The sequence below is a fragment of the Adiantum capillus-veneris genome, chromosome 15 (genome assembly GCF_014529385.1).
Source record: "Adiantum capillus-veneris isolate H3 chromosome 15, ASM1452938v2, whole genome shotgun sequence".
NCBI classification, from domain to species: domain Eukaryota; kingdom Viridiplantae; phylum Streptophyta; class Polypodiopsida; order Polypodiales; family Pteridaceae; genus Adiantum; species Adiantum capillus-veneris.
This window is the reverse complement of record NC_140945.1, coordinates 90,327,881-90,341,088: the sequence shown is the minus strand read 5'-3', so window position 1 is coordinate 90,341,088 and position 13,208 is coordinate 90,327,881. Positions and strand designations below refer to the sequence as shown.

At 45.8% G+C, this 13,208-nt stretch overlaps 1 protein-coding gene across 3 annotated transcripts in view; it reads left to right on the top strand.

The window, feature by feature from the left end:
• The window catches only part of LOC147441044 (callose synthase 3-like), a 154,923-nt gene extending 143,038 nt beyond the window's left edge, over nt 1-11,885 (top strand). For all 3 annotated transcript variants that reach the window (XM_086482790.1, XM_086482788.1, XM_086482789.1), the window contains 6 exons: nt 9,070-9,182; nt 9,272-9,501; nt 9,598-10,392; nt 10,503-10,553; nt 10,641-10,826; nt 10,987-11,885. In XM_086482790.1, the coding sequence (XP_086338916.1) occupies nt 9,070-9,182; nt 9,272-9,501; nt 9,598-10,392; nt 10,503-10,553; nt 10,641-10,826; nt 10,987-11,226 (1,615 nt within the window). In that variant the 3' untranslated portion in view covers nt 11,227-11,885. The remainder of the gene's footprint in view (nt 1-9,069; nt 9,183-9,271; nt 9,502-9,597; nt 10,393-10,502; nt 10,554-10,640; nt 10,827-10,986) is intronic.
• The last annotated feature ends 1,323 nt before the right edge of the window (nt 11,886-13,208 follow it).

The window sequence follows — 13,208 nt, the reverse complement described above, 5'->3', positions numbered from 1 at the left end:
AAATTATGCCCAAAACGGAAGGGGGAAATCAGCCCTCGCTGTTAAAGGAGCTCGGAGATGTTAAGGAGCAGGTGAAAACTCTGCGGGAAGGGGAAGAACTAAAGTCGAAAGAGGCTTCCTCATTGGCGGAGCGCCTTTTTAAAACACAGGAGAAAGTTGACGAAGCAAAAAAATGGATTGAAGGTGCAAAGAAAGGGAAGGCCCGGATGCCAGAAGCCGCACAGACTTCTACCATCATCAATATGACCATTGAGGAGGAACAGAAGACGAGGACTAGAGCCCTCCATGTGCGTATTACTGGTATCAAAGACACCGAGAATGTAGAAGACGAAGTGAAGGAACTCTTGCAGCGCATGGGCATCCCGGAACTTATGCACACAGGTGCTTGGAGAGTAGGAAAGAAGGGAGTGGATGAGAAGGGAAACACAAAGAGAAAGCACTTATTTTGCGTTTCTCGACTTTGAAAACAAGGAAGGAATTCCTGAAGAAGAGACCAACACTTAAGAAAACTGGAATATTTATGGGGGATGACCTTACATTAGCACAAATAGCACATATGCAAGAGTTGATGCCAGAGATCAAGGTAGCAAGGGAGAAGGGAAAAGTTGCCTTTTATAGAGGAGGGAAAGTAGTGGTTTTGGAAAAACGCACAGCATGATGGTGCGAGACATATGGGACCACACTTCGGATGGCGGCATGGAATTGTAATGGATCATATAGGCTGGATGTGGGCGCCTTTGAGGATAGCTTCAGAGATAGAGACATTGTTTTTTACTCAGAGACACATCAGAAATCTGGACAGTTGATACCAAGTGTGATTGGGTATTTATGAGACAGCTTGTCGGCCAGACGCTAGATCCCAGCATGGGAGTCGAGGTTCAGGAGGGGTAGCTGTCTTATTCAAGGAGGAGTTGTAGCCGCTATTACAGATTGTCCGGAGAGATGACCAGGCGAGATACATGTCGGTGAGACCGAGAGTTGAGACAAGCAGATTCTTTTACATTGTATATGTTACTTTCCCCCTAGCACATCAGTCTATACCTCACCTAGAGGACAATCCCCTTTCTCTATACTTGATGATGACATATGGGAGTTCTCTAGAGATGGAGATATTATTCTCTTGGGAGACGTTAATGCCAGGACATCCAACTCCCAAACGGTATTTTATGATACCTCGGAGGAGATGCTTAGAGAGATGGATATATCGGAGATGGGGCTTGACAGACACTCACAGGATAGAGAGCACACAGAGTATGGGAGATATCTCATGGAGATGACGACTACGCATGGTCTAACCATACTTAATGGTTTAGAGATTTTTCCTTCGTCTGGGGGATTCACATGCTTTCCACGCAGACAGGGGGCAAGTACAGTGGACTATGTCATGAATTCACCGAGCTTCATCTCTAATATTCAAAATCTCAGTGTGGGTCTTAGGCCTGTTGGAGTAGCAGTGGACCATGATCTCGTGACTTTTTGAGTCTCTTTCCAGTATAGTGCCTCTCAGACACCACGGAGAATTGCACACACACGGTATACTCTTACACCAGAGACGGACTTAGTTTATGTGGAAGAGATTTACAGACGGATGTGGGCAGCCGAACCTGTATATACAGTGGAGGAGATCACCACTTTATTGACGGAGATTTTGCATGGGGCAGCAGCAAAGGCATACCCACACACTCAACCAGATCAGAGAAGACGTTCTGGGAACATGCCTCAAAATAGTTGGTATGATGAGGAGTGCATAGAGATGAGAGTTCAGATTCAGAGCGAGTTTATACTTGGAGTCATTACATATAGACAGTCTCGGATTGCCCTTCGACGTTTAGTGCGACGGAAGAAGCGGGCCGTTTTAGCCCAGATGGAACGTGATTTGTATCAGCTCTATTTGAGTCGAGATTCAGGTGAGGCCTGGCGTCTCTTCCATGAGCACTCACCTCCTCCAGTAATTACCTCTCCCGAGATTTTGGGTCAGTATGCAGCATCATTATATACAGTACCTGGGCAATCACCATTACCAGACCCTCTAAAACCATGTCCAGCCACTAGTACCTTCTTTACCATTGAGATGGTGAAGAACGCCATTGACAGGATGAGGACTAGGAGAGCATATGATCATGATGGTTTGGTCGCAGAGCAGTTGATACATGCTAGAGATTTACTGTCAGAGGTTCTTGCGCGGTTGTTTAACCGTGTCATGTGTGAGGGACTACCCGAGTCTTGGAGATTATCTACTATTGTACCTCTCTTCAAGGCAGGGGACCCACTGTGCTAGGGAATTACCGTACTATTATGATAGGGCACACATTGGCACGGTTGTATGCATCCATTCTTGAACAGCAAATGGGCAGAAAATGAGGGCATACGAGCAGCAGGACAGGCTGGATTTAGGAGGGGTTTCACCACTATGGACCATATTCTTACACTCAGAGCCATTATTGAGGAGGGTCCGGCACATGGGAGACGGATGTATTGTTGCGTTGTGGACTTCCGCAAAGCATTTGACAGAGTGCCGAGGGCCAGATTGATGCACAGGCTACTGACGTTGGGAGTACCCATGGAGATCATATGGGGGATCATGGCTTTATCATTCCACTATTGGAGTGAAACACGGGTGTCCTTTGTCCCCTATAACTTTTGGTATGTATGTAGATAAGGTCTCTGACTACATTGACAGAGAGGGTGACAGAGGCGCTCACCTAGCAGGGACATGGATCCCTTTATTATTATATGCTGATGGTATTGTATTGATATCAGAGTCGCCAGAGGGCATGCAGAGACAGTTGGATGCATTGCACAACTTTGCAGAGGATAGTGGACCGTCTGTAAACCTTGGTAAAACCAAGGTTATGGTGTTTAACACCATATCAGAGTGGGTCAAGAGATCGGCACCTACACTCGTATATGGTCAGGACAGTGTGGAGTACACGGATGAATATACATATCTGGGGGTGGTATTCACGAGACCGAGGTTTACTCTGAGGAGAGCAACAGAGACTAAACTGTCCAGAGCCTATGCGGCATTGGGAGGGCTAGAGAGGATGTGTTCGTAGGTTCAGTTTCAAGAACCACGAGCAAAGCTATGGCTCTTTGATACTTTGGTTGCTTCAGCTATGCTTTGTGGGATCCAAGTTTGGGGACCATCTGTGAATCATGATAGTTGGAGGAACATGGAGAGACCCTTGGTATTTATGATATCCCGGATGATTAGAGCCAAGGCCTCCGTACCACATGCGATTATTCGAGTGGAGGTAGCCGCCCCTCCTATAGAGATTGAGGCTCTTATCAGTGTCCTTTATGCACAGTCTATGGGATACACATAGAGGCAGATATACTAGATTGGCTCTTGAGTCCTCTAGACAGTTAGCGACGCAGGGAGATGCATCATGTTGGTATGCGCAGATGACCTCATGGTTTCAGAGGCATGGTCTTAGCATGAATAGATTGCCTCCTTTTCAGTATTCCCTGGATGCGCCCTCCTTGCGAGTCACACGGACGGAGATCACTAGAATCATTCGTCAAGATCTAATACAGTTGGACACCAGGAGGACATGGGTAGAGCCGATGCAGGAGTTGGACACGAAGATGGCTTTCTACAAAGAGCACCTTCTCCAACTTTCGGGAGATGGGTTTGTGACTCGTCCAAGCTACATGGATACTCATTTTGTCTCATGGTCTACGATGTGCTATTGGTCAGATTCGCACATCCTCACACCAACCGGACACTGAGACGGGTTGATTCAGGGGGATACCACCGGAGTCTAGGATATGTCAATTATGCGGTAGAGAGCCAGAGAGAGAGAGATACACTACATATGCCATTGCATTGTGTATTATGAGATACGAGGTCGCTTCCATTGCTTATTCAGGGAGGGTTTTGGACCCCTAGATAGAGTCATGAGGTATCAGGATCAGAGATGCGTTGGCTTATATCTACTTGAGCTACACCGACATAGAGATAGTCTCTTGAGGAGACATGGAGTACGACAGTCGCAGAGACAGATCACAGACTTCTTTGGATCAAGGGAGCCAAGAGACCAACCACCAGCACAGGGTTGTACCCGCATTCATACCAGAGGCACCCTTATTTACAGGGCGACGGAGCTCTGGAGATCGAGACGACCACGATCGAGACACAGGAGCACACTCCATCGACGGAGACTCCAGCGTTCTAGCACGACACCCAGATTGTCATTGAGGGTCTATTGTACATTTTCACATTTCACATTTCACACTTCATTTTCAGTTTTCATTTTGTACTTTTAGTACTTTTTGTACTTGTACTTCAGACATTGTATTAGATTCACCACTTTGTATGTGATGGTCTCATAGGTCATTTTGGCCTTTTGAAGACGTTAATATATTATATCATATCTCTCTCTCTCTCTCTCTCTCTCTCTCTCTCTCTCTCTCTCTCTCTCTCTCTCTGTCTCTCTCTCTCTCTCTAGAAGAAGAACAACGAAGGAAAACTAGAGCTTTGCATATAAGAGTAACCGGTCTAAAAGACCGAGATGATGTGGAAGGGGAAGTTGAAGAACTTCTCCGCATGATGGGTAGTGAGGCTACTCATACAAAGGCATGGAGGGTGGGGAAGAAGACACAAGGCAATGGGGAGACTTCAAAAGGGAGAGCTCTAATCATCCGTTTCCCATCCATGGAGGCAAAGAAGGACTTCTTGAAGAAGTGTCCTACACTAAAGAAAACGGGCATATTCCTTGGAGATGACCTCACTCTCACACAACTTGCGCATATGAGAGAGGTAATGCCAGAGAATCAAGCGGCAAGGGAGAAGGGAAAGACGGCCTTCTACAGAGATGGCCGGGCTGTGATTGTAGAGCGGCGCTCCACATGACGGTGCGAGACCCGTGGGACCACCCTTAAAGTTGCCACGTGGAATTGTAATGGATCTATGCGACTTGATGTGGGCGCCTTTGAGGATAGTTTCAGGGGAAGAGACATCGTCTTCTACTCTAAGACACATCATGCCCATGGGCAGTCTATGCCTCACATCAGTTGATATAGATGGGAGATTGCCTATAGACAGGAGACACGATAAGAGCGCAGAGGGTGGGGATCAGGAGGAGTGGCAGTGTTATTCAGGGAGGAGTTGGAGCCATTGATATATATATAGCCCGCAGAGATGAGCAAGCTAGGTACATGTGGGTGAGGCTGAGAGCAGAGACAGACAGATATCTTTACATTGCTATTTTCTACTTCCCCTCGAGCACGTCAGTGTATGCACCACCCAGAGGACAGTCCCCTTTCTCTATTTTGCATGATGACATATGGGAGTTCTCTAGAGATGGTGACATCATCATTCTAGGGGATTTCAATGCTAGGACTGCCGATCATCAAACAGTATTTTGTGATACTTCAGAGGAGATGCTGAGAGAGCTGGATGCTGGAGAGACAGGCCTATCCAGACTATCATAAGATGGAGAACACACTGAGTATGGACGACACTTGATAGACGTGGGGATTGTACACGGATTGGCCATCTTGAATGGCCTACAGGGATTTCCCGCCTCAGGGGGTTTTACATGCTTTCCACACAGACATGGAGCCAGCACAGTGGACTATGTCATGTCATGGCACAGCCAAGCCTCATCTCTAGTATCCGGGATCTCACGATTGGACCCAGACCGGTTGATGTGGTAGTGGATCATGCTCTTGTGTCAATGACCATCTCCTTTTAGTTTAGTGTAGCGCACAGGCTACGGACAACAACCCCTACTCGCTACACCTTCACGCGGGAGACAGACTCTGTATACATAGATGGGATCTACAGATGCCTATGCACAGAGGAGCTTGGGCGACCTCTGGAGGTTCTTACTACTATATTGACACAAACACTACATGATGCAGCAGCAGAGGCATACCAACATACCCAGCCTGAGCAGAGACGCCGTTCGAGGAGCATGCCCCAAAAGAGTTGGTATGATGAGGAATGCCGGGACACTAGAGCTAGACTTCAGAGAGAGGTGCTTTTGGGGGACATCACTCACAAACAGTCACAAATTGACTTCCGACGCCTAGTGCGGCAGAAGAAGAGGGCATTTTTGGCCCGGCTAGAGCAGGATCTATATCAGCTGTTCTTGAGTCTGGACTCACCTGAGCCATGGCGGATCTTTCAGGAGCACTCTCCCCCCCCCCCCCCCCCCCCGCCATCACTTCTACAGAGGATTGGGGCCAGTACGCATCTTCTCTGTATACAGTTCTTGAGCAGCCCCCCCTTCCCGACCCCCCCGATCCATGCCCACACACATGTGCTTTTTTCACGGCGGGGATGGTGAGGAAGGCCATTGACAGGATGACGACTGGGAGAGCTTACGATTATGACAGTTTAGTGGCTGAGCATTTCACACATGCCAGAGATCTACTAGCAGAGCTTCTAGCAGTGATGTTTAACCGTGCCATGTGTGAGGGCTTGCCTGATACTTGGAGCCTATCTACTATTGTACCTATCTTCAAGTCGGGAGACCCTATGGAGCTTGGGAATTATCGCACTATCATGATTGGACACACATTGGCACGGTTGTACGCATCCATTCTTGAGCAGCAACTGAGTAGATGGGCAGAGAGGGAGGGGATACACATAGCCGGGCATGCAGTGTTTAGGAGGGGTTTTTCTACTCTTGACCATATCTTGACACTCAGAGCCATCATTGAGGAGGGTAGATCGCATGGGAAACGGATCTATTGTAGCTTTGTGGATTTCCGCAAAGCTTTTGACACAGTGCCTAGAACTAGATTGATGCGCAGATTACAGCAGATGGGAGTACCCACAGAGCTCATTTGGGGGGTCATGGCATTATATAGGTCAATAGTGGGGCAGGTACGCACCTCAGAGGGTCTATCCACCCCGATTCACTCCACTATTGGGGTGAAGCAGGGCGGCCCGCTCTCTCCTACTCTATTTGGTATGTATGTGGATGAGGTTTCTGACTACATTGAGAGAGATGGTGATAGAGGTGCACAGATGGCAGGGACATGGATTCCATTATTGTTATATGTTGATGATATGGTGTTGATCTCCGACTCTCCAGAGGGGATGCAACGTCACTTGGATGCTTTGAGTAGGTTTGCTCAGGTAAGTGGTTTGTCCGTCAACCTTGGTAAAACCAAGGTCATGGTATTTAATACCACCAGCACCAGCATTCACATACGGCCAGGCGACTGTGGAGTATACAGATGCGTACACTTACCTCGGAGTGGTTTTTAGTGGGCCAGCATTTTCATGGAGGAGGGCAGCAGAGACTAGACTGACCAGAGCCCATGCAGCATTGGGTTGATTGGAAAGGATGTGTTCACATGTTCAGTTTCAGGAGCCTAGGACGAAGCTCTGGCTCTTTGACACTCTGGTGGCTTCTGCATTACTTTATGGAGCAGAGATCTGGGGACCTTTATTAGATCATCACGGGAGGACATGCCGCAGTGATGGATGGGGGGACATGGAGAAGCCTCTGGTCTCTATGATCTCGCGGCTCATTAGAGCCAAGGCCTCAGTACCACGTGCTATTGTTCGAGCAGAGCTAGCTGCCCCCCCACTAGTGGTTGAGGCGCTCACCAGATCGGTCTCCTTCATACACCGCATGTGGGAACTTCCCAGAGACAGATATGCCCGCCTTGCACTCGAGTCCTCTCGACAGTTAGCCATGCAGGGAGATACAGCATGCTGGTATGGGGAGATGACATCATGGTTTTAGGCGCATGGGGTCAGCATAGGCAGATTGCCTCCCTTCCAGTACTCACTGGATGCACCCTCTCTGACTCTTACACAGTCAGAGATCACCAGGCTCATCCGCCAGGACTTGACTCAGCTAGACACCAGGAGGACATGGATACAGCCAGCACAAGAGCTGGGCACGAAGATGGCTTTCTACAGAGAGCATCTCTTCCAGCTTACGGTTGATGGCTTTGTGACGAGGCCGAGATACATGGACACCCACTTGTCTCATGGGATACGATGTGCTATCGGCCAGATACGTACATCTTCACAGCAGCTGCGGATGGAGACTAGGAGATACAGCGGAGTACCAACAGAGGCCAGGACATGCCGCCTGTGTGACATCGAGTCTGAGATAGAGTTGCACTACACATGCCACTGCCCCGTCTACTACGAGATACGAGGCCGCTTCCATTGCTTGTTTAGAGAGGGCTTTGGACCATTCTCTAGAGTCAAGCAGTACGAGGATCAGAGATGCTTGGGTTTGTTTTTGCTCGAGCTACGCAGACACAGAGAGAGCCTGATGAGAGGATAGGCTAGCCAGTCCCAGAGACAGATCACAGATTTCTTTAGAGCTGCCACTGGACACCTGGAGGAGTTACTACCACGGTAGAGCTCGTCGTCTCACACCAGAGGCACACTGATCGACCGAGCGATTGAGCTTGGAAGATCAAGACGCCCACGACTGCGGAGGACTACACACAATCGACAGAGGCTGCATCAGAGGATTCGGATCACTTTGGCTTGACATGCACGACGCCCGGTCAGACTACTGACCATGGAGGAGATTGATGAGATCCGCCAGGGACCGATGGTGATCTCTTGTGATCTAGGTATCCCAGCTAGCTGCTGTTCACACCTAGTAGTTTAGGATTGTGACATTTGTCATTTCATTTTTGTCATTGTTGTCATCTTGTTACTTTGACTTTGACTTTGTATCAGATCCACCCCATTGTAACTTTCTGGTCTCATAGGTCACTTTGGCCTTTTGAAGACGTTAATATAACATTTCATTTCTGTGGCCAGATACCCACATCCTCACATCAACTTGAGATTGAGCGTGATTATGTTTCTTATTGTGATTGTTTTAGGATTTAGGATCCTTTGATGCTTTATCTCAGATGATTGTATGACATCTGATATGGTTCCAACTTTTGGTCTCATAGGGCCCCCTGAAGACTCTAATATAACATTTTACTTCAATCCCCCCAATCCCACCCTTCCCCCCGCGTCCTCTGGGGGCGAAAACCAACCCACAAAAGCATAAGATGAATGAATTCATATGATAAGAAATGAAAGGTACACACCTCTAACATACAGTTATTTGTTTTCTGATACAGAGTTCGCTTTCATTATGGACATCCTGATGTGTTTGATAGACTCTTTCATTTGAGCCGGGGTGGCATCAGCAAGGCCTCTAAAACAATCAACTTGAGTGAGGATATATTTGCAGGTTGGATGCCAGAGAAGGTTTCATTTTTAGGTAGTTCTGCTCAAAGTTTGCTGGATTGCTTTGATATTTAAATTCGTAGGAAATTCCAGGTATAAATACAACGCTTCGTCGAGGTAATATCACTCACCATGAGTACATACAAGTGGGTAAGGGACGGGACATGGGTCTTAATCAGATAAGTCGTTTCGAAGCAAAAATTGCTAATGGGAATGGAGAACAGACAATGAGTCGGGATATCTACCGGCTGGGTCATCGGGTTGATTTTTTCAGAATGCTTTCGGTTTACGTCTCCACTGTTGGATTGTACTTCAATAGTCTGGTGGGTACCTAAACCCACGTTTATTTTCATCATTGGCTGGAAGTTTGAATAGATGGTTCATGGTGGTGGTGCTCATACTGTTGTTTCTTGTTGCAGATGGTAGTTTTGATTGTTTATGTCTTCTTGTATGGGCGAATATACTTGTCTTTGAGTGGATTAGAAACTAAGCTGGCAATGGTGGGCCTTCAAGACAATGTACCTCTTCAATTTGCAATGGCTTCACAGGCAATTGTGCAGATTGGATTCCTAATTGCCGTTCCTATGTTCATGGAAATTGGGCTGGAACGGGGTTTTAGAACTGCTCTCAGTGAGTTCATTATCATGCAGCTGCAGCTTGCTTCTGTATTTTTCACGTTCTCAATGGGAACTAAGGTGCACTTTTATGGAAGGACACTTCTACATGGTGGTGCCAAATATAGACCAACAGGCCGTGCGTTTGTTGTGTTTCATGCGAAGTTTGTTGAAAATTATCGTCTCTACTCTCGCAGTCATTTCACCAAGGGGCTGGAGCTGCTTATACTTTTGATTGTCTATGACACATATGGCAATCAAAAGAACAAGGGGGCTGCGTATATTTTGATAACATTCTTATTGTGGTTTTTGGTTGGGACCTGGCTTTTTGCTCCCTTCTTATTCAACCCATCAGGCTTTGAGTGGCAGAAGATAGTGGATGATTGGGATGACTGGAACAAGTGGGTTAGCAATCGTGGAGGTATTGGAGTTCCAGAAGATAAGAGTTGGGAATCTTGGTGGGAAGAACAGCAAGCTCATCTTGAGAAATCAGGGCTTCGAGGCAAGGTCATTGAGATTCTCCTCTCTGCAAGGTTTTTGCTGTACCAATATGGACTGGTGTACCATCTTCAAATCGCAGGGGACAAAGCAAATATAGTAGTATGTTCTCAGTAGCCATATGGCTAGTATCCTTTCACGTCGAAAAGTTGTGTTCTTCTTGGTACGAGCTAACTTTTCAATTGACTTAGTACGAAGTTTGTGTTTTGTAGGCATATCTTGTGTCCTGGATCATTATCGTGGCCGTGTTGATAATCTTCAAGGTAGTCAAGTTTTTCTGATCTTTTGTGAAGGTCCTTTCATCTTGACAATGGGTAGGTTCATCTGTATGAATTGCGTCTTTCTTTCAGGGAGTTGCATGGGGCAAACGTCAATTCAGTGCGGAGAATCAGCTGCTGTTCCGAGTGGTGAAAGGCATTCTGTCCCTGTTTGCGTTGTCAATCCTTATAGTGCTTTTCGTGAGTGCAAACCTCGCGTTTTCAGATTTGTTTGTCGGTGCACTCGCATTCCTTCCATCTGGTTGGGCAATTGTACAGGTGCCGCATCTTGACTTTGTAGTGTGACGTAGCTTATATAACCTTTCTTTCTCGATTTCTGCTCATCAACTTGCTGACTTGTGAGCAGCAGCTTATTGCATGCCTCTGTCTCTCAAAGGTTTTTGCAATTGACATACTTAAAGAATACGATTTTCTGCAGATTGCCCAAGCATGCAGACCTTTCGTGCGTAATGTTAAAATGTGGGACTCTGTCAAGGCTTTGGCTCGCGCCTATGAGTATCTTATGGGTTTAGTGCTATTTGCACCTGTGGCTACTCTGGCATGGTTCCCTTTCATATCTGATTTCCAAACTCGCATTCTTTTCAACCAGGCCTTCAGCAGAGGGTTGCAGGTGTCGCAAATTCTAGCAGCAGGAAGGAAGGACAAGAAGGTGAACTGAGGGTCTCGACATTGATGTACATTGATGCCCTGCTCCTTCAAAAGGGAAGATTCATGCTGAAAAGCAGATGATTAGATATTAGATGAAGAAAAAGAGAGGCCATCGGAAGTCACTATCTGGAGGCATCGGGTAAGGGTTGATCAAGAAGGTTTTTGAGTAAAGGGACCACTCCATTATGTGGTTGGAAGCTGAGCTACAGATGAGGCTTTCTCCAGCAAAAAAGCTACCTGTTTCTAGCTCAACTCAGATTGGGTCATTCAGTCGTTGCTGCGGCAATTTTGGTAGTCTATCTCTACGCTCGAGCTTCAGCGCACACTGTAAATAGCTGTTATACTATCTGATTCTTAGGTTGGCCAACTGGTGGAGGCTAGAGACTTACCTTGCCCCAAAGCCTCATCCGTTTTGCTGTATATTTGTACAGGCAAACAGTATCATTCTCAGGTTTAAGGTACCAACCACTATTTAAATGGCTTTCCACCGCTTGTATACTTATCAAAGGATTTTCTCTCAGTGAAGCCAGTCTGATTTTGACTTGTGGCTCATATATTTTGTAGTGGATTATCAACACTAATAGTCATGTACATTTTCTTTAATCAGGATGTAGTCACAGCTATGAAAGAAGCAAGAAAATAGTTCTACTATTCTGGAAACGAGAAAAACCTCCCAAAACATCTAAATTGTTAAAGTGAAGGGTAATAGTCTAGAAAAGGAGAGCCTTTGTACGTTCTATATAAAGATGGTGTTTGGTGTGCATGCTGTTTGTGTCTGTATTCAGCTTTCCCTAGAGTTCTCTCTCTTTGCCTTTCAACTTTGATCAATAAGAGTATACCCAACAATCTTTGGGTAAAAGCCTTTCAACTTGCAACTCCGCTGTCTGAGCATTCTAAGAATGTAAGATCAGCGCATTGAGAAAGGAATAAACCCCTTGAAAACTATTGACAAATAGTGTAAATATATACAAAAGTACGGTTAAAAAAAGTTTCAGGCAGGTTCAGATATTTTTGGTTAATCAAGATCAATCCTTGGATGTTACATGATATTATATTGGCCAAAGAAGGCCAGTTTCTTTTTGCAGTATGCTGTCCAAACTTGCATATGTTGTAACAAATCGAGAAAATAAGTGAGGATGAGCATGATTGTGTGATTCAATGCTGAGTGTGCCTCTTAATAAGAGGCAAATGTAAGCACCTTCTCACAAGAAATTTTAAAAAAAGAAAGTTTCTTGCCATGTGGCACTAATCAGCAAGCTTTGTCCAATGTTTTGCAATTGCACCCAAAATGCAACCCTTTGTAAAACGTATTGTTCAGACCTAGATGAATTCCTTATGTTAAATACTACTGTTTATTTTGAAAAAAAGACATGTTGCATTTGAGAATTATTTACTATTCCTATTTTTGCCATTGGCTATCTACCATTGTAACATATGAGAGAGAGAGAGAGAGAAATGAAATGAAATCAAATGTTTTATTAACGTCTTCAAAAGGCCAAAGTGACCTATGAGACCAGAAAGTTACAATGCGGTGTATCTAATATAAAGTCAGATTAACAAAATAAATTAAACTAGGATAACAAAATATAAATACTACGGGATCCTTAACTAAGTAGTACAATGTGAAGACAATATGGGATGGGAGTAGCGATCCATCTTCTCTATACTCTAGACGACGAAAGAGTATGGTTCGAATCCTATGTTGTAGCCTCCTTTGAAACTCTGTAGCTCCTCTTTTCCATCAGGGTCGTCTAGATCTCCCTAGCTCCAATGCTCGGTCTATGAGAATGCGAGTAGTGTGGGTAGACCTCTCCATTGTTAGTTGCTCCTCTGTTTGTTCTTTTGGGTGTACAATATCTAGTGTAAAGAAATTTGTGATTTGTCTCTGGGGTTGTCTCTCTTCAGCTCTTCTCAGTAAAGTTTCTCTATGCCTGTGTAACTCAAGTAGATGTAGCCCAAGACATCTATGATCCTCATAACTCATGACCCTAG